The sequence below is a fragment of the Trifolium pratense genome, linkage group LG6 (assembly GCF_020283565.1).
Source record: "Trifolium pratense cultivar HEN17-A07 linkage group LG6, ARS_RC_1.1, whole genome shotgun sequence".
Classification (NCBI taxonomy): Eukaryota; Viridiplantae; Streptophyta; class Magnoliopsida; order Fabales; family Fabaceae; genus Trifolium; species Trifolium pratense.
The window spans coordinates 6,824,520-6,852,331 of NC_060064.1; the positions used below are offsets into that span (position 1 = coordinate 6,824,520).

General features: G+C 34.0%; 2 protein-coding genes across 2 annotated transcripts; both read right to left on the minus strand.

Moving 5' to 3' along the window:
• Positions 1–22,200: 22,200 nt before the first annotated feature.
• On the minus strand, positions 22,201–23,213 carry LOC123889885 (peptidyl-prolyl cis-trans isomerase FKBP62-like). The gene is made up of 3 exons (XM_045939394.1): positions 23,107–23,213; positions 22,647–22,794; positions 22,201–22,554 (listed from the first exon to the last, which is right to left on the minus strand). Exons 2-3 carry the CDS (start codon positions 22,687–22,689, stop codon positions 22,271–22,273), a joined length of 327 nt encoding a protein of 108 aa, XP_045795350.1. The 5' UTR covers positions 22,690–22,794; positions 23,107–23,213; the 3' UTR covers positions 22,201–22,270.
• On the minus strand, positions 23,105–26,804 carry LOC123889884. Its single transcript, XM_045939393.1, has 8 exons — positions 26,683–26,804; positions 25,279–25,426; positions 25,059–25,151; positions 24,632–24,706; positions 24,110–24,200; positions 23,511–23,921; positions 23,336–23,439; positions 23,105–23,204 (listed from the first exon to the last, which is right to left on the minus strand). The coding sequence occupies exons 1-6, from the start codon at positions 26,701–26,703 to the stop codon at positions 23,912–23,914; spliced, it is 438 nt and encodes a 145-aa protein (XP_045795349.1). The 5' UTR covers positions 26,704–26,804; the 3' UTR covers positions 23,105–23,204; positions 23,336–23,439; positions 23,511–23,911.
• Between the last annotated feature and the right edge of the window lie 1,008 nt (positions 26,805–27,812).

Genomic DNA, 27,812 nt, shown 5'->3' on the forward strand with positions numbered 1-27,812 from the left:
GTAGTAATAAAAATATCGATCCACAGGGATTGTGTGATTAAACTAGTCTAATAGTGTTCATAAACATTATGCAAGAAATACACATAAATTGGGGGTATGTTGAGTGATGAATTGTTAGAAAACGTGCTTTGATATAATGGAAAAGCCAGGTAGAATCATCGGAATCACCTAGTCTATAGCTAAACCACATGCAATCTACTATATCATAGGAATCTACTCAAGTGTTCACAACTGGATCAACAAATTAGTGAATCGCAATCTCTTGTCAAAATCCACTCTATTCGTTGTCGATACTCCCCCGATCTCTCGGGCGGAATCTACCTACAACGAATGATATGAAAGCGCGTCGATCGTTTGCTACACTCTATGTCTCAATCTCTCGACCGGAAACACTCGAGTGCTCAATGCAATTCAGTTCAGAAATTAAATCAATACTCTCGCACGTGACTTAACTCGAAATCATTACAACACTAATGAAGGATCATAAAGCATTAAGAGAAGAATTGCATTAAGTAAACACTGTTTAACAGAGTAGATCCTTACAATTAAGCAGATTACATGAGATTCATCTACATCCTAAGCTATCCTAGATCCTACCTCCACAAGGAATTTAGCTCCTCATGTTGCTTCGATCGCGTCCTAGCTTCAACTTCATGGCTTGAGAATCCATGCTATTGAGGTGCTCGGAGCTATCCTATGGAGTCCTTGATCTGGATCTTGACGCTTCCAAAATCAGAGAATAGATGAATGTAGCAGATTTTCCAACCCCTTTACAGAAAAATGCAGAATCCTTATATAATGATCGCAACCACGCCGCGCGCCAGATCTATCACGCCGCGCGTGGTTGCACTTTCTTCAACGACGCCGCGCGTGTAACGGTATCACGCGGCGCGTGATCAACTCTGAGGTCTCTGATCTTCAACTCTGTCATCTTCACGCCGCGCGTGATAGCTCCACGCCCCCGGCGTAGTTGTTCCTCTTCTCTTCACGCCGCGCGTGGTCAGTGCTACGCCGCGCGTGATCAAGTCAGAGAGCAATCCAATTCCTGAACAAAGCTTCACGCCGCGCGTGGTCAGGTATCACGCCGCGCGTGATCAAAGTGAAAACTTGGCTCCCTGTGATCCCCATCACGCGGCGCGTGATGGGCTACGCCCCCAGCGTAGTGAGAATCAGCAATTTCCTGCAATTTTTCCTGTTTTCTTGCAAAACAAGTAATCAAGCTTATGATTAGATTTCTCTTACATTTATTGCTTAAAACCTACTAAAATGCATTTAATGTCGCTAAAATAAGCATGGATTAGAGAGTGTGACGATCCGTCATCATGATTCACACAGTTGAAGCTTTTCTTTTTTGTCTTTTTGGTCATCACTAAGTTTTGGAAGGACCAGATCGTGCTTTCACGATTTGAAGTTATCTCCACTGGATTTTGGTGGCTAGTTATTATACTTTCTTATGTATTGAAAATGAATGAATGTTAGGGTAATTATTAATTAGTGTACTGGTTGATATCATACTTAAACATCATATAGGGAACATGCCCTTGCAATTTTTTGGAACTGGATTGAGTTGCAATCCAAATAGAAACAGAATTTTTGCAGTTAGTCTTTGTTAACTTGAACTAAGTATATTATAGATTATGTTTAGAAACTATAAAGCTTCTCGTTATAGTTATTGTCAAGCTACCCCCATAAAAATATTGGTTAGTAGTTTGATCATAGTTAAGGGGGGTGTTTTGATCCCTCCCATATATATATATATATATATATATATATATATATATATATATATATATATATATATATAGGGGAGAGATATTACACCGGTGTAACATTTGAGTAATGTTACACTGTTCAATAACACTATAACGAATACAAATTTTACAAAATCCACCGTTAGATTGAAAGCTTATATCGTATAGACCATCCATGTTGAATTTTACAAAAATCTAAAATCGTTTGATATGTTATTGAGACTGATGAAGATTAATGGTTTATGCATTTTTATTGAATACCGTTAATCTTGATCTATCTCAAAAACATATCAAACGATTTTAGATTTTTATACAATTCAACATGGATGATCTATACGATATAAGCTTTCAATCCAACGGTGGATTTTGTAAAATTTGTATTCGTTAAAGCGTTATTGAGCGGTGTAACATTACTCAAATGTTACACCGGTGTAATTTGATCCCTCCCCATATATATATATATATATATATATATATATATATATATATATATATATATATATATATATATATATATATATATATATATATATATATATATACACTCTCCTCCGCTCTTATGCAAATTATAATTTCACTCGTCTTCCTTAAAAGATGTTTAAATTACACTATCCTCCCCTCTTATATTAAAATATACACTCTCCTCCTCTCTTAGACAAATTATAATCACACTCCTCTCCTTTGAAAAGAAGCTTTAATTTCATTCCCCACCCCTCTTATATTAAAACCTACATTTCTCACATTTAATAAAACTTCATTTTAATGTAATCAAACTTCTATGATGCATATAATTAAATTATTACTTTTTGCTCACATCATTAACATATAATGTTTAATGTTGTTATAAATTATGAAACTGTACAAAATAAAACACAAATCTCAGATAAATTACTAAATGCCATTAAAAAATAATATAATATGAAAATATACATTTTAGTCCATTTTAACATAAATAAATAATTTTATGATAATAATTCATTTCAAGCCATTATTTCATGTCAAAAACTTTAATTCATCATTTTAAAGAATTAATTTTCTTTTCTTTGAAAATTTTATTATTTTAGAATATAAAATTTAAATTATTTTTAATCGACTTTAGTAATTTATCCGAGATTTATATTTTATTTTGTACAGTTTCATAAATATAACAACATATAACATTATATTTCTTATCAAAAAAAAAAAATATAACATTATATCTTAACGATGTGAGAAAAAACACTAGTGCAGAAAAGGGATTCCACTACTGGCCAAAGGCACTTTCCACTACTGGCTGTGGCCAGTAGTAAACGCTGGCGTCGTTGTAAGTCCACACTTTCCACGTCGGGTCTTTTAATACCCGTCGTGGTATCCTAATTTCTTCTGTAATTATTATTTAAAATTATGGGGATTCCACGTCGGTTTTTACAAATACTCGTAGTGGTATGTATGAGATTCCACGTCGGTTATAATGAATACCAGTAGTGGTATGTATGGTTTCAAATTTTTTTAATATAAATCATGGGGATTCCACTACGGGTATTTACACATATCCGTAGTGGTATTTAAATAATAATTAAAATATATGCATATCCGTAGTGGTATTTACACATATCCGTCTCACATTTTCGTTTCTAACTATTTATTTCAATTATAATTATAAAAATAATAAAATAGAGACTGATTTAGACACGAAATTTTATTGACACGGAAATTTTTGTTTCTAAAATCCGTGACAAATACATATATTTATGTTTCGAAATATTACTTGATCAAGAAGCAAGAGTTGAAGAAATTACACAAAAGGAGCTAAAACTGAAGAAAAAAGCTAAATACACCACATCGTACCAAAAACGACATAACTGGAGCTACGAGTATCGGATCGAGGCTTGTGACCATGCGTTGGAGACAAAGAGCTACAACTTTCGTGTTGGAGCAAAAATCAAATTACTGAAGCCATCGTGGCTACGATGAATTACATCGTGGCCGCGATGAGAAGAAACTTAGCACTCAAGGAAAGAACAAAATCTACAATTTATTTGGAACAAATCTTTTCCATCGTGCCACAATGGCCACACGATGCATCCATCGCACCACGATATAACGTGCAGCCCAAGTCCAAATTAGCTATAAATAGAGCTCTCCTCCTTCACAAATATTCATTCAAAAGTTTAGAGAACTACAAGTCTCTAAGGAGCAGAGGAGGAAAAGGAAGGAGAGTCAAAAGCTCTCTAGGAAGGCAATCTCCCATCATCGGGAGTAGTTTTCCTCGCGCTTCAACGAGGTTATTTCGTATGTGTAATTCTTTAACTCTTTTGTTATAATTATGCTTATGAGTAACTAATTTCCTTAGGTTAGGTTGAGTAGATGAACTTCTCTAGAACTACTTTCATGTAATTGGTTATTATATTATTGCAATTCCGTCTTTATTAATTATTTAATTGTCATCCAGGTTTAATGCTTTTCATTAGTATACGTATTAGTGAAATTGATCTAGATATCGATTGTTTTCGGGAGATTCTTTTGATATTCGAATTGGTGATAATTATTCAACAGGATTATTGCAGGGATACATAACTTGCGGGCTATTGTAGGGATACGTAGTTTGCCGTTGTGACTTTTGAATTAACGCGCATCTTTAATGCTTTCATAATTTACTACTCACCTAAGGGATTAGGGAGTTTGTTATTAGTGAATAGGGTAATAAGACACGGGAGTGATTGTTACTATTTAAGGGTTAATTCGTCGTGATGAACTAGACTTAATTTGAATCGTGAAATATAATAACAGGTTACCAAGTAGGGAAAGGAAAGGGATTCGAAACAACCTAACTATTCTTCTCATCTTTATCTCAAACAAACTTTATTTTTATTGTTCTTTTACGTTCTTGATACAAACAAACTTGAAAAACCCCCATTTCTATTTTTTTAATCCTAATTTAGCGATTATTGAATTGTTGCACACGCAATCCATGTGGAGACGATCTTACTTACTTACTCTATTACTTGAACGATTTTGTACACTTGCAAAAGAATCATCAAGTTTTTTGAGAGAGAACCAATTTGATGGGAGAGCTCACAAAGACCCATGGGATCATCAGACCCAGTTCTCTGAGACCTGCCAAATTCAGAAAGTACCTCAAGGAATCACTGAAGGACAAAAGAAGTTGAGACTATTCACCTTCTCATTAACAGGTACAGCTAAGGAATGGATACAATGCTTACCCAGTGGAACCATCCAGACGTGGAAGGAGCTGGAAGACAAGTTCCTAGAACGTTTCTTTACTCACAACCAGTTCCGTGATTTCCGCTAAAAGCTTCTTTTTCATTGGCTTATTTATACTTCGGGAGAAATTCGGTAAAAAATATTCGGCAGATATAGCAGCACTGTTCTTAATTTTGTAAAAACTTCAATTAAAATACTTAGAGAAATTTATTCTAACGGAAGATGATAGTCTATTGCGGCGTAAATAAATAAATAAAGCTCGTGTCAAAAGTAAATAAATTGAGATGATAATTATCTTTTTAACACAAGTGCAGGCTACAGTAAGTATTCATCTCATACTTTGTCTGCGGGCTGAATCAACAAGTGCTAGTAACGAGTCTATTCTCAAGGTAGCACTTGATCATGGAAAAATGGCAGGAGTTATAAAGCCACATGATAGAGTGGTTATTTGCCAGAAAGTTGGTGATGCTGTTGAATCTAAGTTGATTCTAGTGTATAATTCATATTGTTCATAGCATTACTTGGTGTGCAAGCAATCAAGAGTTAGTTGTAACTACTTGCCTAGTTGGCAAGTTGGTTTGTGAAGTTGTTAGAATAACTAACTAGAGTCAGTTAGAGTTTGTTTTAGAGATTGTTAGAAGTTGGTTACTAGTTTGTTAGGGCCTAAGAGAATTACCAAAAAGTGTGGTAATCTAGTATAAATAAAGTGCTTTGCTCAATTAGTGAATGTAATCAATTTTTGCCCCTATGAGGATGAATAAAATGATCTCTTTTCCCTAATCATCTTCATCTTCTTCAACCCTTTCCAATCATCAAAACACTTTTCATTCTTTCCATTCAATCACCATTGTTACAGCTGCATGAACAGTAGATCCTGCAATCTGTGCTCATATGCAAGGCCTAGAGACTGTGCAGCGCGCGCGTGTGTTCTTGCTAGCTTGAGTGAGCTTGTGCGAGCCTAAGAGTTTTGTGCTAAGTTTCAGTTGCGCCAACATCTGGCATCAAGAGCCTGGTTCGTGCTTTAACCATGGCAACCTTTAACAATGGTCAATTCCCTGCGAATCTACCAGTTTTGGATGGAAAGAATTGAAATTCTGGCACACTAGTGTTAAGATGTTGTACTCAACGCTTCACCACTATAATACACTTTTAATGCGTGAACTAATGATCCAACATCCAACGGCGCATACAAGATGAATAATAAACTTAACAAACTGAAAATAAATTAAGACAGTAATTTGTTAACCCAGTTCAGCATAAGCCTACTCTGGGGGATACCAATCCAGGAGTGAATCCACTATGATAGTATTAGTTTGAAGCCCTCAATAAACTTCCCGTTTATGACTTCTCACCTAATCATCACCCGTGCTATATTCTACCTAAGACACACCTAGGTATGAGAACCTCGGTTCACCTCCTCTTGATCACAGCCACTGTGATCGTACACTTCTAGATTCAATAGGTGAAGACACACTTCATAAAACACACACACCACTTCCGTGCTTAAAAGCTTTGGAATGGTATACACACACTATCTCCTTGCTTAGAAGCTCCAGAGATATTACAATGCACAGACACACAGTTCCTAGTCTAGTGATAAATCAACACACGACTCAGAACACAATAGACACAATACTAAAACTTAAACTCACGCTTTGTAAGACTCAAATCTGGTTTTTGTGTAATTTGAACAATGGTGTCAACATCCTTTAAATAACCTACACTAGCACGGGCTAGGTCTTCAATTAGGCTTCAATAGCACAGCATGATTAAAGGTTCCTTCAAGGAATAATCTTCAATTAAAATGTTTTATTTCCTTAGCTGGAAGATCTGATTAGCAAACAAAACTGGGTCACGAGATCCATTATTAATTATTCATGATGCCGCTCCTTATCACATACGAATATTTATTATGGATTCCATATTTAGAATTTAGGCGCGAGATCTCAACATACACAGGCTCGGCCTACTGGATGTGGTATCCATTGTTGAGGCATTGTACCGAACATCTTGCTTATACTGGATGGTGGAAGCATGTAGTTCCACATCAGGAAGGATCACATGTTTTAGCAAAATGAGGCCAACCATACAACACCAACAATCTCCCCCTTTGGCAATTTTTTGCTAAAACATCCTAAGATTATTTCAACCGTTCTAGAGAGATACACAAGCTACCTTTCTTCAACTCAACATAGGCACACAATCATGAAGTAAAGTAGAACAGTTTAACATGCTTGTTTTAATAACCCCTCATATAAAGATAGCATATTTATTATGTATCAAATTAGAACTTCAGAGGCATGCAACAGCGGAAGGACAAGCACAAGTAGCCTCACAGGAATTTGCCAATAGAGAGTATAAGATTCTCATAAAAGAAACACTGGGGAAAAATAAATTCCTTCAAGAATGAATTCTCAGGAACAGATGATGCTTCAACATGCAGTAGCACATTGTTTTCTTAGCAGAAAAATATTGCTCCCCCTCAACAGTAGATGCGAGTACCAAGTTCATACTCCCCCTTAGTTCATGGCACATGCATAAAATAATATTCAGATGCTCCAGCATCTGATGGAACATGCAAAGTCTTATGTTTCTCCCCCTTTTTAGCCACAAAATAGACAAAATGGGAACAAATAATATCCAAAGGCCGTGCAGATAGTAGCAGGACAGAAAGTGCAGACAAAATATTACAAACCATGCACACTAGGTGCTAAATTCAGGGCTCAGCCCACAGACATGCAAAACAAAAATCCAGAAAAAAATAAAGAAACATCAGAATTACACAGAAGCACTTGGGGAGGAATCACTTTCTTCTCCTTCAGCATCTGAGTCAGCTTCTTCTTCACCACCAGTACCATCATCACCTGCATCAGTTGCTTGAGCTGCAGCCTCTTCAACCCTGAGAGCATGTATCATCCTTTCAAACTGCAACTTCTTTTCATCTAGCTCCTTACAGTTTGCTTCCAACATAGCAATCATCTCATTCCTTGTCATAGGAGTATCAGCAGCAGCAGTTGATGGTCCAACAATATCTGGAGCATGTTGTTTACTGTACAACTTCTGATGAATGGCCAGAGGAGTTGCCCTTTTCTTAGCAGTCTCACCCTCATGCCTTATATTAGGATGTTGGGACAAGATGATGTCACAGATCAAAGTTGGAAATGCAATGGGTTGCTTGGTGACAGAGGTCTTAGCATGCTGCACAACTTGATTGAAGATATATTGACCAGCATTAAATTTTGTACCAGTACCAATCATATAAATGAGCTTACCCAGATTTGTGACAATATCAGATGCATGTGTAGTAGGAACCCAGTTGACAGATGCAATACGATTCAAAATGGCATACTTTTGAGTCAGCTTGACTGCAGGTACCTTCTCCTTCTTTGGCCAGGTTTTCACTTTTTCAGCTGTGATGCCTAACTATATTTCAATGGACCTTGGATTCTTGGAACAAAATTTGGTTGAAGGAAGAGTGGGTAGAATGGTGATTTCGAGAAGATTTATAGGGAAAAATTTCCATAGACAACACCACTGCTTTGAATAGGTGGAATTAGATAGTTTCTCTGATGGATCTAATACAACTAGCAATGAAAGTGATCAGCTCAGGTACGGTGGAAAAGGGTATACGTACCTGCAGAATGTTAACATTCTAAAGCTCAAGTCAGTAAGAGCTCAAAGATACACTACAAAAAGTGTCTAATGGCGGCAACCTTATTGCGGCGGTTGACACGAAACCGCCACTATAAAAGCCAATTTCGGCTGTTATTTGAAACACCACAATTAATTAAATAATTGCGGCGGTTGTAATGCTAATGGCGGCAGTTATAAACCTTCATTAAATATATGCTCTTCCGGCGCCTATTTCAGCGCTTGGTTCTAACCGACGCGAAATGCTTACGAGCTTTAAATTATGGCAGCAAAAGGCTTTTAACGGTAGTTTTAACCGCTGTAATTTGCTCTATTTATTGTAGTGATGAGTGTGTATGAAATGAGTGAAATATGTGTACCTTGAGGATGCATGTATATATAAGAGATAATGCAAATAACCATCCTGCGGGTTCCAGTGTGTGAGTGGCATGACGAATGAATGAATATCTCATGACATGAATCATTTATCCGTTATAGGCAATGAGAGGTCATTTATCCTTTGTGGATAGTCCACCATGAGGGCGGAGCACCTTAACTTGGACAACAGAGACCACTTTTGGGCTTATGACATAAATGGCTTGCCAGCTTTGGGGGCCTTGATCTAGTCTGAAACACTTTTATATGGCTCAAAAAACAAAATTTGAAATATTTATAGAAATTGAATGCTTATTATATAAATTTCTATATATGAAAAAAGATTCATTTTCATCTCATTTTTTTACGGAGATCCGATCGAAACTCTATAGCTATAATCTATGAAGCTCGATACGTGACACGATACCGATACGATATCGATACATAAATTTATTTTTTCAAAATTTCCGATACGATACGGCCGCGATACGTTATTTAAAAATTAAAATTAAAATTAAATATACAAATGCATAATATATAAACATAACTAAAACTAAGCAAACAACCGACAATTAATTATCTTAAGTTAAGTAATTACTACCCAAAAAGAACATAACTAGTACTATCCAAAAAGACATCATCGATACCACCCAAAAAAATATAGTTGACAATCCATAAAGAACATCATACTCTAACATTCACTATTTAAGAAGAAACACAAATTGTATCAGTCTCTTCTCCTCGATTTCTATCTCCTCAATTTCTATCATCAAAGAATATTAATTGACTGATACTTCTATGATACGCGTATCGGAGAAGTATATGACACGCATCGGTAATTTTTTTCTAAAAGTAATATTAATTGTCCGATACTTCTCTGATACGAGTATTGAAACGTATCAGACGAGTATCAATATCGAACACGTATCGGACACGTTACTTCGTTATTTTTGAAATATCATATCGGAACTTCAAAGGCTATAACATATGTAACAAAAAAATGCTTCGAGTACGATATATATCCACACCAACCACAAACCCCTATGCCATTTGCCTTATATTATACCATTTAATTACTCCTATTTAATATAATTAATAAATATAAGCTAATCAAATTAAAACTACAGCCATAAAAGGAAACCACACTTAGAAAATATTTAATGCTCTATAAAATTCCCTCACGCTTTCAATTTTTTTTTGAAAATAATTATCCTCACGCAAAATCAAATTTTATCCATTCCACTTCAATTAAGCAAAACATTAGTGTCCTATAAATTGAGAGCAACTTTTGGAGCAATTCATTCATGCAATCAAAAGGAAAATCTACAAACAAAGTTTGAAAGAGTAATTAATATTTTCATTGATCATATATAGTAGTATGGCAAAAATCATAAGTTTTTCATTTGTTTTATTTCTCCTTGTTGTAGTGACAATTATGAGTGGCTATAAAGTTGAGGGTGGAGGAAGGAATGGCCTAATTGACGGTTGTTCGACATTGTGATATGTGTAGTAGAGAAAGGATTGGAAGTGGTGGTCCAGGTGGATTCTTTTGTATTCAGTATTGTCACAATTGTCTTCCAATTGATCCAATCTGCGTTTAATTTTTGTGACCAACCATGCATGGTTTGTGTTTAATATTTGATATCTATATCTATGTGTGAATATTTGGTTGTGTGAAATTATTATAATATAAATAAACAATTTTATATAGCTAAATAAACCTTGATGTATAGGCCTTTACTTGTTGGGTCGTCCTAGCTACATAGCTAGCTTCAAGGATATATGATGTGTAAATTTTTATATACATTTGTGCTATGAGTTTGTAATATTATTATACCATGCATGTTAATGATATGGTTGTACATATTTATGAAGATGAAAATAAAATTCACATGTGTGTAAGTGTTAATTTCTTATTTCGCAGAACATCATAAAACAATTAAGGAAGATTGACGTCATGTTTAAAACTATATGATGTTAATGTTTTTTTAATAAGTTCAAGAAGTTAATACAGTACTCCTTCGGTCTTATTTAAAAGCAAATGTTGTCTCATAAGTTCTAGCTCAATTGGCAAAAATGTCGAAATTGTTAGACCGGACGTCGTGACCCGAGTTCGAATTCGGGATCTCACAATTATATGTGAGTTTAATTTCAATGGATTACCACTTCATCTAAAGACAAAAAAAAAATGTTACTTTTTCAATAAATCTAAAAAGTAACATTTGCTTATAAATAAAGTCGAAAGAAGTATTTCTTAAGAAAATAATATTAAATGTTTTATTGATATTGTAAAGCAACTTATAATTTAAAATAATTTTTTTCATTGGTTGGTGGATTAATACCCTCAATTTATAAAAGAATAGATTCGAAAAAACTTTTTTTTTCTTCAAAACGATTTATAACTTGTAGCGAATATTGAATTTAAATGTATTAGTTTGAGTTGGACAAGAACTTGATTAAGTGAGAGAGAATAAATTAAAATGCTATTTGCATTAAATTTTATTAGAATAAATAAAAATAAATATTAAAAATAATAAAAATGAATTACTTCTGCTTATAATTTGAGACAAAAACAAGTGATTTTTTTTTTCTTCTTATAATATGAGATGGAGGGAGTATATGTGATAGCGCCTATGATAGTGGCGCGTACAACAATGAGACATTGTGAATCGTGCGTTCATTAATATCTATCGGTTGTTATTAAGAAAAGCAACGATTTTTCAGTGTTGCCTTAAGCCTTAAAAATGTTCTCTTAGGCAATACTAGTTTTTAATTACTTTTACATTTTTTTTTATAATCTCTGGTTTCTAAAGGAAATGGACCTAGTAGTTCAGAGTTCGGCCGCGACGTAAGTAAAGTTTGGCCAAAAAATTGTTTCACCCAAGAATCGAACCCGAGTTCTCCCAAAATTCATCCTTTTTGATGAAGCTCATTAACCAATTGAGCCCAATAACTTGGTTTAATTTTTCTTTTTTATTTACAACAACAACATATCTTTCTGCACAAATGTTCTCTTAAATAGTAAAAGGCAATGGTTTTAAATGTACACTTCTTTAATTTTAGAGAAATATTTAATATTTATTTTTTGCGTAAATCAGGTATCCTCTACACGCAACTGCAGAGACTAAAGGTATCCTCTACACGCAACTGCAGAGACTAATTTCTCCATATAAGAGTTTTAACACTGTTACATACTGCGATAAATTTTAAATTTGCAACAATTTCAAACCGTATTAGTTATTCTTATTCCTATTTATAATAAAGTTTTTTCAAAAGTTAAGGACGCCCCAATGGGATGGGCAAGATCCTCTAGTGGTCGCTTAAAACTTTTCCCATAATATACGTTTTCAAAATCAATCTCGAAAGAACGCTTTCAAGAGTTGCCTTTGCCTATATAGACTTTAAGATCTACGTCAACAACAGAGATAAAAACCAGTTAAGGATGCACCACTAGGAAGGGTGCGACCCTCCCGTGGTCGCTATATTGGGGATGACACGTCCCTCATATGGACGGTCCAATGAGAATAACACGTTCAGACACAACAAAAAGTATGACAATTATGCTATTTTTTTTAAAAAAAAAAAAAGAAAAAAGTAGGGCAATTGGGTATTTTTTGGCTGTGTCAAGAGCAATTTGAAAAAAATCTAATTAAATTGGGTTCAAAGATTGACTCAGTTTGAGTGTTACGCGTGAACTGTGTTGACTTTCTTAGTTCTTTAGTTTTATTTTGTGGAAATATAGCAACTCATAACATGGCCAAACACAACTTGGCATCGGTTGAGTATGCCTTGAAATCTCAGTTACGAAAGTTAGGAAATACTGGTACATACTATTTTCTGCTCGGCACGCAGAAGCTTGGCGCGGCGCTCAATAACAATTGTGTTTTCTGGATTGGATCCTGTGACCCGCGCGGCACGCAGGGCGCACATGTGGATTTGTTGTTTTTGCTGATTTTTTTGGAAAAATTAGTTTTTGGAAGATATTTGATTTGAATTTTTTTTTTTTTTTTTTTTTTTGCAAATTTGTTTATATTATTTAGGCATATTTTTTTTTATATAAATAGAGATTGCTATTGACATAGAAAATTTGAGAAAGAGAGCTACACGAGAGGAAACAAGATGAGGGAACTCAAATAGATTTGTCGCCGACACAAGACTGTGGTTTTAGAGAGAAACGAGAAGGGTTGTCTCTTGGTATAACTGTAGGGTTGGACAAATGGTAATTGATCATACATTGGGAAACACTATCAAATCGAGTGTCTTTGGCCACAATAAGAGATTCGAGAAATGAGTAGAATTAGAATTGAAGGCTAATCATTGTAACTATTTGAGAATCTGGTTGTTGTTAGAATCAAAGATACACCAATAGTAGAAAAAGAGAAAGACGGCAGGTTTCAATAGAATACCAATAGCTTAACATTACAAAAATGTTACTAGAGAATATATAATAAAACCTAATGAATTCTAAACTAATAGGCCCAATAACGTAAACTATTATTTTATAATTTAACACCTACTCTCAAACTCACGATGCATCAACAGAAGCATTGTGAGTTTGTCAAACAAAATATGAAAAACATACTAAATACTATAAACTTCAAACCCTACCCTTCAAGCTAAAGCTTACTAAGCTTTAAGCTTGTTACAAATTAAACGAACAGATCCAAACCAAACAGAAGAATCAACCAATAGAGGGAGAAGTGCAATCAATCGGAAAAAGCCAGGGAGAAGTGCAATTCAACCAGAATAAGCCAGGAAGAAGTGCAATCAATCAGAAGAAGCCAGAGAGAAGTGCAATGCAATCAGAAGAAGTCAGAGAGAAGTACAATGCAATCAGAAGTTAGAGAGAAGTGCAATGGAATCAGAAGAAGCCAGGAAGAAGTGCAATGCAATCAAAAGAAGAAGTCAGAGAGAAGTACAATGCAATCAGAAGAAGCCAAGGAGAAGTACAATGCAATTAGAAGAAGAAGCCAGAGAGAAGTACAATGCAATCAGAAGAAGCCGGGAAGTAATGCAACGTAATTAGAAGAGAAATGCAATAGTGCAATGCATTAAGAAGAATCCATAGGGATGTGTGCAATGCAATCAATCAAAAAAAACCAAATTGTGAGCACTCAACTCACCAAACAACCAAATTGTGAGCACTTTGACTCATCAAATTTGAGCACTCGACTCACCAAACAAATCAATCTAAACGGAATCAAACTAAAACCAACTAAACCCAAATCAAACGAATCCAAAAACAAACCAAATCAAATTGAACCAACTGGATCAATCTGTAACTTGCAAGTGCACACATGGTTAATATCAATCATTGAACATAAAAACCAATAATAAGCAACAAATCACTTGGGTTTATAACCTCGTACGTGTGAGGAAAGCGAATGCCACCATCTACAAAGATATTTTGCAATCTCCCCAATCCAACAAAACAATAGAGACAATGAAAGCAAATCAAAAGATGATCATACCAGTTGCAATATTGAAATTGGATAAGCGAGGCACCGTTCCAAACAAAATATTCCTTCACCGTTCAATTGCAAAGCTAGATCCCATCAATATTAAATCAAAATTTGTACCCACAACAACCAATATGCCTTTCACGTCAAAATGCATCAATAGCATCCAACAATTGAATTAGCAGCGGAATAATATTCTTCAATACCACTAATAGACAAAAATGTTAGAAATAATATAAAACCATTGATATGGCTCTATCCTAACACCTTAAGATTTTGGGATAATCGGTTATTTGACATGATATCAGAGCCTCTATGACTAAGTGGTCTAGAGTTCGATCCCCGCTCCCCTCACTTTCTAATTAAAAAGTGGAATTTAAGCATATGGTAGGTGGGCCTATGCATTATCCACGCTTCAAGCCCAAGTAGGCTCTTGCGTGAGGGGGCGTGTTAGAAATAATATAAAACCATTGATATGGCTCTATCCTAACACCTTAAGGTTTTGAGATAATCGGTTATTTGACAAAAAAACAAAACAATCATATTCCTAAATTTTTGGGAACTCGGCAGCAGAATAACAACATACAATCTAAGGAGAATCGAAACAAGCTCTCGATACCATGTTAGAATCAAAGATACACAAATAGTAGAAAAAGAGAAAGACGACTAAGGTTTCAATAGAATACCAATAGCTTAACATTACAAAAATGTTACTAGAAAATATATAATAAAACATAATGGACTCTAAACTAACATGCCCAATAACGTAGACTTATTTTATTATCTAACAATTGTAACCAAACTTTATTTGAATAGTGGAACGGAGGACTGCTCTCTTCTCCGGAGTAGGTCATTGTTGAACCGAACTAGATAAACCAATATTGTATGTTTTTTCTTTTCTCTTTTTATCGTTTTTATTGTTTATTATTATTATTATTATTGCTTATCCGCTTGATTTTGATTGCCTTTCTTTTAACCGAATTCACAACAACTTCTTAATAAACCATCTCAACGACTACATAATTCTAGTATTCCTAAAAAAAACATCATCATCATCTAAACATTTTAGTTACACATTTAATCATTTATGGCTTTTCTAAGTCATAACATCGCAATTTGTTTGGGAATACCTGCGAAATTTCTTGAAGTAGCAGAATCCGCATGAAAATGTTCTGGATGCCAAAATCCGCAGGAAAAGCCTTGGGAGTACTTGCGGAATTTCCTGAAACAAAGAAATCCGCATAAAATTTATCTAAGTGGCAAAATCCGCAGGAAATTTCTTGGGAATACCTGCAGATTATTTTCCGCAGGAAATTCCGCAGGAAATAAACAAATTTCTGGTAGTGGTTGTTCCAGCCCCCTCCCGATCGCAATTGTGGGATTGAACCGTGGTACTCCCTACCAAGTTCAGTGTTAATCGACACTGAACCAACTAACGATTGGTTATATTATACAGTTTTAATTACTCCTATTTAATTTAAGGTTTTAATCAACTTAAAAATAAAACTACAAACTACAACCATAAATGGAAACCACACTTAAAAAATATTTAATGCTATATAGAATTCCTCACGTTTTCAATTTTTTAAAAATAATTATCCTCACGCAAAATAAACTTTTTTTTTTTTTTGACAAAAGCAAACTTAATTCATATCATTCATCAAATAGTTTTCAATACAACGAGGAATAGACTCAAAAATATAGCGACTAGACATAGAATAGGCCGCTCTCGCTAAAGAATGAGCAACCATATTCGCTTGTCGCTTGACAAACTTGACCTCAAAGCTTGGATTTAATAGTAGTAATGACTTAATGCAAGAAATCAACATACTAAACTCAGATATTCCTATTTGTCTAGATGAGATAGCATCAACAACAATTTTTGAGTCACTTTCAAAAATGACATGGGATAGACCTCTTTGTATCATTTCCTCCATTGCTTCCTTGATGGTAGGTGCCCTATGATGATGTGGCACCAATGAAATTTATCCACATTTATTTAAGTCAAACATAATTAATTTTTTACCATAAAGTAATTTAGACTATTTTTATTTTCATTTAATTATATTTTATGTATTATATTCTATGAATTTATATTTTGGACCTAATTACTTCTGATTTGTTTGCTTCTTCTTCAAATTGTATTACGTCTCAAACAACTTTCTTCTTCGCGTAAAAAAAAACTTTCTTCTTATTGTCAAAAAACTTTCTTCTTCTTCTTAATGCTTTCAATCTCTGCTGCAGCCTCCACCACCGTCATGTTAGCATTCTATGGCTCATCCGCTTTTGTGTTATCCGATGTCAATCTTTACTGCAGTCTTCGCCACCGATCTATCGGATTTCTTCAAGATTCTAAAACTTGTTGTTTTCAATTTCTTAGATGTTATGTTTTTTAGCGTATTTTTTCCTGTTTTTTTTACTTATTTTTTCATCGTCATTTTGTTTTTGTTTTCGTTGGTTGTCCATATCGGAAAAAAATTAAAAACAAAATAGTTTAGGGAAGACAAAATGAAATTAGGAGAATGTAATCAAGAAAATTGATCCAATTGATTGGTCACTGAGTTAAGAAGAATTTGATTTATGATTGTTGACTAATAAGGAATATAATTCAATGTTTATTACCATTTTATTGAAAATTCAAAACTCAAATGAATCGAATTAATTGCACCAAGTAATGGGTTACAATGAGTAAACCGTCAAATACCCTCTTAAAATTTTAAAATTCGTCAAATACCCCATGAAATTTGGACATAGGCAAATACCCCCTGAAATTTTAAAAAGTCAATCAAATTGCCCCCTTGCACTACCAGTCAGAGTCCACGCCAGAAGGCAATTTGGTTGACTTTTTAAAATTTCAGGAGGGTATTTGTCAATTTCCAAATTTCAGGGGGTATTTGACGAATTTTAAAATTTCAGGGGGTATTTCACAGTTTACTCGAGTTATGCAATAGACACGGGTTTTGTAAGGAATGATCTAGTAATAAATAAAAATGATTTGTTTTGCCTTTCCATAAAAGGAAATAGAGACTAGGTATATCAAGTAGCATACTCTTAAACTTGCACTATATCAAGGAAATATAGACCATTGTCGGAAAACAATCACACGGAAGCTTGATCGATCACAAGTGTGGTCTACCTAAAATTTATCCGATCAAAATTAAAAGGTTCGACTATTTTAGGAAGACGAACTAACTCTTGAACTTGTTTAGGGTTTAGGGTTTAACTATTGATCATAAGTAAAAATTTAAATAGTTCATCTGAACTAAACGAAAGGTCGGACCATTGTCGCAAAACAATCACACAGAAGCTTGATCGATCACAAGTGCGGTCTACCTGAAATTTATCCGATCAAAATGAAAAGATTCGACTATTTTAAGAAGACGAACTAACTCTTGAACTTGTTTAGGGTTTAACTATTGATCACAAGTAAAAATATAAATAGTTCATCTGAACTAAAAGAAAGGTCGGACCATTGTCGCAAACCTAAACCTAATTACTTAACCTAATTTTTTCCCCTCTTTTTTCTAAGATCGACATCATATCGACCAACGTTAATCTATGCAATGATTTAAAGAGATTGAAAAAATAAATACTATATACTCCCTCTGTGTCAAATTACTTGTCGTTTTAGAAGGAAAAAAATTTAATTAAGAAAGTGTATTTTTGCACTTAATTTCCTATTATACCCTTATTTTAATTCACCAATAAGCTTATTTTGTTTTTTTCCACGCACTTTATCTTTCCAATAAATTTAATATGTTATGTACCAATTTTTTTTAAAAACAAACATTTATTTTTTGAAAACTTAAAAAAACAAACTTTAATTTTCCAAATATATAATCTTTTACGGTTTCAACTACTCCTAAATATTTGGAATTTACATGAGTGACTTAGATAGCTAACAAATTTTTTTTTTCTAAAACGTCAAGTAATTTGAAACGGAGGGAGTATTTACACCGGAATAGCATGAATTATTTGATTTGATTTTTTTTTGAAGCATTATTTGATTTCATTTAATAAATGTACAAGTGAAATTGTATATTTAAATTAGAGATATTAGTTTTTTTCTTTGTTGTTTTTGTTCTCTTATTATTTTTATTTAAACTAACATTGATATATATTTATTTTTTCGAATCTATAACATTGATTTTTTTTTTTACTAATAACATTGGTATTTTATAATCAATATATAACATTTAGAAACAAGCATTCAATGATCAAATTAATTCTAATTATATTTACACATAGTCTAAAATATAATTAAAGAAAACTAGTAACATAAAATATAATTAATTGAAAATAAAAGTAGTCAAAATAATTTATGGTAAGAAATTAATTATGTTTGACTTAAATACACGTGGATGAATTTCATTGGTGCCACATCAGCATAGGGCAACTACCCTCAATTTATGTGAGGGTAGAGAAGTAGTCACCTTTTAAAAATAATTATCCTCACGCAAAATAAACTTCTTTTTTTTTTTTTGACAAAAGCAAACTTAATTCATATCATTCATCAAATAGTTTTCAATACAACGAGGAATAGACTCAAAAATATAGCGACTAGACATAGAATAGGCCGCTCTCGCTAAAGAATGAGCAACCATATTCGCTTGTCGCTTGACAAACTTGACCTCAAAGCTTGGATTTAATAGTAGTAATGACTTAATGCAAGAAATCAACATACTAAACTCAGATATTCCTATTTGTCTAGATGAGATAGCATCAACAACAATTTTTGAGTCACTTTCAAAAATGACATGGGATAGACCTCTTTGTATCATTTCCTCCATTGCTTCCTTGATGGCCATGGCTTCTCCCTCTATTGTGTTGAGCTTACTATACATAATATTGGTCCCTGCTATTATGAACCTTCCGTGATGATCACGTGCACACCATCCCCATCCCGTTGCTTTCACCGTATCATAAAAACTTGCGTCGACATTGCACTTAACGACTCCGGGAGGTGGGTTTCTCCACTGCTGCACTGTAGGAGCAGTTTGCTGATGCTGAGCACGTGTACATTGCTGCTGTATATGCAAAGGACTGCTGCTGGCCATGCCTTTGGTGCCTCTGCTCATGCTGTGACTGATAAATGTGCTGCTGTGGGGTAGAGTATTGCTGCGGCCTGTGCATTTGTTGCTGCTGTTCCTGAGTTTGTTGTTCTTCAAAGAGGCCTTGTACCATCGCCCATTCATTCCACATGTGTGCCGCTTGCATACCGATTTGTTGAGCACTTGATTTGTTGTTGTTCCACACATAATTGTTACGATTTTGCCATATATTCCGTAGCAAAACAGCCACTCTCCCAGCCACCTGTTTACTTTCATTCCTGCAAATATCAAAGATTAAATCTTTAAAATTATGGCAGTGATTAAGCCTTGTTTGCATAATATGGTACAACCCCATGACATTCCAAGCATCTTTGATTCCTTCACAACTAAATAGCAAATGCCACTCTTCTTCCGGTTCCCTTAAGCATATTGGACATTCCTCCGAACACATAACAAAGCGACTTCTCAATCGCGTACGGGTCGGTAGACATTCCTTACAAATTCGCCATAACAAGTGCTTGGCTTTTGGTGGAGCTTGGATCTTCCACAAACTCCCCCATGTATTTTCTTCTCTCGGCCCAACCAATACCATTTTCTCTTTCATTAGTTTCCGATATCCGGATCTCACCGTATACAAGCCATCACTCTCTTCATTCCAAATTATTTTATCTTCCTCTACCAAGTGAACTAATGGAACAGCTAGTATCATATTAGCATCTTTTTCAGAAAATAATAACTTAACTTTCTCATCATCCCATTGCTTATTATCAGGGAGCATTAAATGTTTGATAGTTAAGTTATACATACCTTCGCATTGTGGAGATGCCAGCCAACACCCGTCCTCGACTCTCAACCATGGTTCACCCATCACTTTAATTTTGCTGCCATCACCAATACGCCACCTACATCCATTAGTCAATACTTGTCTAGATTTCCATATGCTTCGCCACGTAAAGCTTGGGTTATGACCAAGGCTAGAATCAAATAAAGAGGATTGAGGGAAGTACCTAGCCTTGAAAATTCTGGCTACTAAAGAATTTGGCTTATTGATAAAGTTCCAACCTTGCTTAGCAACCATCGCCATATTGAACATATGAAAATCTCGAAATCCTAGGCCACCCATCTCTTTGGGCCACGCCATTTTATCCCAAGCCAGCCACCTAATGCCTTTATTATTGGATCCTCCACCCCACCAAAATGCATTGATCATCCTTTCTATATCATTTACTAATGAGTCCGGTAAAAGATAAATATTCATAACATACGCCGGGATGGCTTGTAAAACAGACTTAATCATTATTTCCTTACCAGCTCTAGATAATGGGCGGCTTCTCCACGAATTTATTCTTTTCCAAATCCGGTCCTTGATGAATGCAAAGGTATCTTTCTTGCTTCTTCCCACCATTGACGGTAATCCGAGATAGGTAATTAGCACTATAAATTCCACTTCATGTAAGCAAAAAATTAGCACTATAAATTGGAAGAAATTTTGGATCCAATTCATTCATGCAATCAAAAGAAAAATATAAAACAAAGTTTGAAAGAGTAATTAATATTTCCATTGATCATACTATAGTACTATGGCAAAAATGATGAGTGTTTCATTTGTTTTATTTCTCATTGTTGTTGTGACAATTATGAGTGGCTATAAAGTTGAGGCCCAGGGTGGAAGTATACCTGAGCAATGTATTCGAGCGAGATCAGAGTGCGTGGATCAACATTTTGAATTCATGTGTATTATGTACTGTCACAATTGTCCAAATGGTCCAGCTGATCCTATCTGCGCGCCTAAGTCAAAGCCTTCCTTGATTAAAGATTAATGCGAACCATGCATGGTTTGTGTGTGATATTGAGATATCTATATTTATGTTTTAATATTTTGTGTGTGTGAAATTATTATGATATAAATATTATATAGTTAAATAAACCTTGATAAGCCTTTACTTGTTGGGTCTTAGCTACATAGCTAGCTTCAAGGATATGATGTGTAAATTTTTATATACATTTGTGCTATGGGTTTGTAATATTATACCATGCATGTTAATTATATGGTAGTACATATTTATAAAGATGAAAATAAAATTCACGTGTGTGTAAGTGTTAATTTCTTTTTGTCAAAAAAAAAAAAAGTGTTAATTTCTTATTTCGTGGAACATCATAAAACAAGCGGATGTTAATGTTTTTTGAATAAGTTTAAGGGACACTACAAGAAAATACGGGATTTGCTACGACGTCCTTTGTAGCTAATCCATAGCTAATCTCTCGTAAAACAGAGTTAGCTACAGATTTGTTGTGAATTAGCTGTCGTATAGGGCGTAGCATGGATTGGGCGGCAAATCACCTATAAAAATATTTCCTAGCTAATTTGCAACTAATATATAGAATATCCTAGCTAGTTCCCAATTAATGCCTAGTTAAATAATGTTCAAATGTTTATGTTTCCTAACTAAATCGCTAGGATATTTCACAACGATTTCGCAATAAATCTGTAGCTACACAGTCCTAGCGATTTGGCAGCCAAATCCAAGCGTTTATAAAAAAATAAATTATAAAATGCTGATTATGAATTCATGCCCAAAATTCAAGCTAATTATAAATTATTATTTATCATCTATTAAAAAATTGAAATAAGCCTAATTAAATGAACATGATTTTTCTACCAAAAAAATAAATAAATAAATAAATGAACATGATTTATAACTACAAGACTAAATTTTACGCATAACAAAGTAACTAAACACATGTTAGCATTATATAAGTAATCAAGTATATCTTCCAACTTTGTCAAAACTAAAAAAACCTAAAGAAAATGAAGACATAATATTCTCACCTTTACAAATGAAATCAAAGTACAAAAACCTTTAAAAGCTTTTATTAGCAAAACTGTACCTAGAACCATAGCTCCATCATTTGGTCTTTCATATCCCTCTCCTTCCTTCAAGATCTTCATAAGGACCTTCTTATCCTTAGTAATGTCAGATACAATCCACCACAAGACTAACCCAAGATCCATTTGGAGCGAAGCATTGGGAGGCACAACATCATCATCTCCTGATGAAGGTTTTCCACCCTCACCAAATGCATCTGCAGAACTTAAAAAACTCAATAAACTATACTTATACAAGCAAAACATGTATCAACATAATTCTAATAATAACAACAAAAATTTTACTTACATTCTGGCTTAATATTCAAGAGAACTTTCTCTCCCTTCTTCATTGTTTTTACAGCCTTAGCCAAAGCAGGACAGAAATAACCTTGAAGAATAATTTTGTAGTGATGAGACAGCAGGTGGAAAGTTACCGACAAATTTTACTCGATCACCTGAATTTTACATAAACATCATATAATTAAAGCCTTCAAAATGTCAACTGACATCAATATTAGAATAAGACATTAGGAATCGTAGATAAATGCTTATCTATTACTCCCTCTGGTCCTAAATATAAGAGTCAAAAGTTCTTAAACTAGAAAGATACAATCTTACAAAACTTTTAACAAATGAAGTTCCAACTATTTAAAGAACTAGAGTGATATCGGAAAAAGAACTAGAGTGATAAAACTACAATTTAGAGAAGATACTTACTAAAAACTTGCAGCTGATAAATACAATTTAGAGAAGATATAGAAAATTACATTTCAAGCACCCATCCAAATGATTTATCAACTTCAGGATCCTTCATCATTGCCATGATAGAATTCATGTAAGTAAAATCAACCTTCTTAAGGGGTTCCTAACATTTTTGAAATACGGACCGTAATAAACTTCCACCCACAAAAATTGATTCATTGTGCTAAAAAAGAAAAGTCCAAAATTCAAATTATCCAGTATTTCAACAGGAAATTAATTATAGTTGACTAATACCTCATTCCCATCAGCACAATAACCCTTAAGAAAACCTTCACAAATAGATGCCTTAGGATTCACACTGACATGTCTATATGGACAACTTTCGTTTGAGTATAGGCCTGCCAAAAAAAATAATTGTCAGAATCATATTTTAATATTATTTACTTGAAAACAACATTCTACGATGCACCTTGCAAAAAGTATGAACAATCAGGCATTCTCTCCGGAATAACCTGCACAAAAAATCAATTAAACTCAATATTTAGTTTGCAGATCGGCAAATGCAGTGACCACATTCAATTCGTTGGACCCCATATATTACAAAACCTTATGAGTCAATTTGCAGTTTGGAGTAGAACATAAACCCTTCAGGAACTTAGTACAGACAACAATTTTTGAGGGATCATGAATGTAAGGACACTTCCCTCCATCATCCTTGTTACATTTCCCAAATCTTGTGAAAAACTGACAGTACTTCTGCTTACGAGCCAACCGCTGCCTGGCAGTGTGCAAGCTTCGTCTAACTTTTTCATTTGCCAATTTTCTAGTTCGTTTCTTTGGGTCTCTGATAAGTTGGTTCCCATTGCCAATTCAGACATATCTGCAAATATATTGACAGTGATTCAAATAATTCAATAGAACACAGGACTTCGTATTATATGGTCACCTCTTATTCACCTACTTTCTGCATAGTTATTTGTTAAAAAAGACAGCCAACAATAACATCGACGAAATTTGATACTCATCATCAAAGATTGTAAACTCGATGAAAAAGAACAAAGCACTTACTCATCATTTCCAAACACTAATCTCCTTGGAATGGAACCTTTTTTGGACGCCAAACCTGAATTGATTGAGGCAGAGGACAGGGATTCATCATCTACAAAGAAAATTAAGGTAAACTTTGTAATATCAATATAGTGATAAAACCTATTAACTTGCTTGGAAGAGATAAAAGTATTCAAAACAATATAAAGATAGGACCAGCAGAAAATAAACGAATGACCATAACGGCCATACTACTACTAATATCCCCAGCATGGCAGAAAAAGAAAGGAACTTAATGATTTTATTTTATTTCATGTTACAGTATTACAACCTCTCCTTGTCCAAACATACAATCTAAAATATAATGCAAACAAATTATTGTGGAGTATTGTATACAAAACCAGATCTGCATTTTATTCCTGCACCTTAATCATCATCATACTCGACTAACAACCCCTTTATGGAGAACATAGCAGCAGAGTTTTTAGAATTTGACAGGCCACTGGCTCATAAAATGATAAGAAATTTCAAAATGTCATTCACCTAAAATCCTCTGAAGTGTCCGCCTGGAAGGATCCATTCTGTAGCGAACTGAACCAACACGAAATATACGTTCTCCTACACAATCAACCGCTACTTCCAATGTCAGAGTAACAGACAATAGTAACTAACACAAAAGATGTTTTAATAATAACAAAAACAAAAGATAGTCTTCCGCATTTTGATATGACAAAAATTCATGGAAAGAATTCTTCCTACTCTTTGTCTGAGGACCAATACAAGTTATTTTGGAATAATCTGGTCAAACAAGTAAAACAAAAATAACTTTCATCACCTAAATCTAAATTTAGAAGTTAGAAGCAGTCAACTTTCAACAAACATCTTAAAATGATTAAACAGATTAAGGAAGCAAATTAGCAGAAGATAAATGTGGCATCCACAATCAAGAAACACCAGTAAATGAACTTACCAGCTTTCTCTACTTTGGTATCTAACCACTGAAGTAAAGTATATGTCTCTTGTTGTAGACTTACCGACATCTGGATAGTCCGTTCATCAACCACTGAGGTCAAGTTTGGTCAGAGGAATGGTGATTAGAGGCATTCCTTTTGAATTTAGAGAAATTAATTTAGTAGAATTAATACCTAAAATACTAGCAAGAATGTTTAATGGAGCAGATGAAGATATACCAAAAGGTGAAGTAATTGATGTCATTGCAACGTTCCTGAGTCTAGTTATCTCGCTGATAGTAGTAGCCTTCAAATTTTCAGGAAAAACACTTCTTCCAAGCTTTTGAACATCATTATTACCAATGCACCACAATGCATTTTCACATGCCTATTTGCCAAACAATAATTAAGCATACAAAAACAAAAAAAAAGAACTCAAATTTCAAATTGAAAGTATCAAAGACTACAGGCACCGTACACTACTCATTACAATCCATCAAATATAAATAATCCCTTCACAATAAGTATAGCTATAAAGTAGTTTGCAATGAAGACTTGACTGAAGAAGTGTTATTTTGAACGCTGAAAATTATACATTGAATAGCTACCTATATACTGTCATAAGTTATAACTACATAAGTATATTCATACTAAGGCATGCATACCTCTAAGCTATGTAAGACTTTCGTCTAACTTTCAATTCATTTTTTATCAAAAGACATAGCTGCTAAGGTTTATATGAATAATCTATGAAAAAAAGCTGCATTTGTTAACTTACTAAACCATATCACAAATCACCTACACTAGAAAAAAGGCAATCATTATGAACACATATAAAGAAAGTGACAATTAATATACAGAGGGATTATTATCTCAACACAAAGCTTTTTTGTAAGAATAAGAATTATGTATCATCTAAATACCAGCCACCGGAAATGTGAATTATAGAATCAATCCAATAAGTATCATCTAATTCTATCGCATAAAGTAAAGTGAATTCAGTAACCTGAATTCAAATTTTGCAAAACCTAATTGTCAATTTGGTGAACAAATTCAGTAACCTAAATTCAATTTTTGCAAAACCTAATGAATTCAATTTATGCAAAACCTAAACATGAAATTCATAGGGTTCAAATCCAAAGCACAATTAGTGAAAATGAACTAAATTAGAGTGTTGAAATTTAACATACACTACAATCGGAGAAGAAACAGAGGAGAACTGTTAAGAAGTCCCACATCGGTTGAGAGATGGCCTAACTAAGTGTTTATATACTAGAGGCAATCCTCACCTTACAAGCCGGTTTTGTAAGATGAGTTAGGCCAATATCCATTTCTAAGATGGTATCAGAGCCTCTCCACGATCTGTTGGATCACCCGATATCGGGCCACCTACCATTTATATCCGCGTACCAAGCCCAATAGCGCTGGACGCGAGGGGGTGTGTTAAGAAGTCCCACATCGGTTGAGAGATGGCCTAACTAAGTGTTTATATACTAGAGGCAATCCTCACCTTACAAGCCGGTTTTGTAAGGATGAGTTAGGCCCAATATCCATTTCTAAGAAGAACATCAAATTTCAACGAAGAATAACAACCACGAGAGGGATAGAAAACGAACAACAATTTATAGAGAGAAGGAGAAATACAACGAAGAGAATCGAGTCCATGTCGGAGCGAGATCGTGAACGGAGCGAGATTGCAGCGAGAATGAGATCGGAGCGAGGTCGTAGTGTGAAGGAGATCGGGAGCGGTTTCACCGTAGAGAGTAAAAGCGGTGTCGTGTTCTGAGATAACAATGAGATAAAGCCTTAAAACATAAATAAATAAGAATAAGAATAGTAATAATTTGCTAAAAAAAGTAATATAAAATTAATTTAAGTCGAATGGTGGCTAATATACTTGAAATTAACTAGTAAAACGTTTCGTAGCAAACTTTTGGTAGCAAATCACGTATTTTCTCGTAGTGGGAGGTCAATATAGTTTTTCTTAAGAAAAATAATATTAAATGTTTTACTGATATTGTAAAGTAATTTATAATTAAAGATAACTTTTTTTTTCTCAAAATGACTCATAGTGCCGTATCTGAGGGAGGGCGAGGAGGGCGACGGTCCTAGGCCCCCAAGTATTATGGGCCCCAATTTTTTTTAGGGGTATATAACTATATATTATATATGTCAATAATATAAAAAAAAAATATCAAAATTCTTGTGAAAATTTAAAATAATATGTATAAATATCTTGTGAAGATTTTAAATTTTATGTTACAAAAGTTTTCTAATATTCAAAACTTATTGATTCTTTTAAAAAATTCCTAATATACAAAAGTTTCATAATATATAAAGTATTATGAAATCTTGATTGTAAAAAATTTTTTGAAAATAATCTCTCAAAATCCATTCAAATCATGTGTTAAAAATCTTGATTGTAAAAAGTCTCGTAAAAAAGTCTTTAAAATCTCACAAAATCAATATAGTCCAACAAAATCTCATAAAATTATCAAGATTTTTTTTGTCAAAATTGTCTCATAAAATCTCAATTCAATACACCCCCTAAAAATGCTCGTAGGAATTGTTTTGTACGAATATTTTGATATTAAATAAAAAATTCAATGATTATTTGCAATTCAATTTTTTTATACTATTTAATAGTTAGGCCCAAATTTTAAGGTCGCCCATATGCCACCAAAACCTTAAAAACGGGGCTGCTCATAATTTAGAACAATTTTTTTCTTCAAAGCGATTTATAACTTGTAGCGAATATTGAATTTAAAATGTAT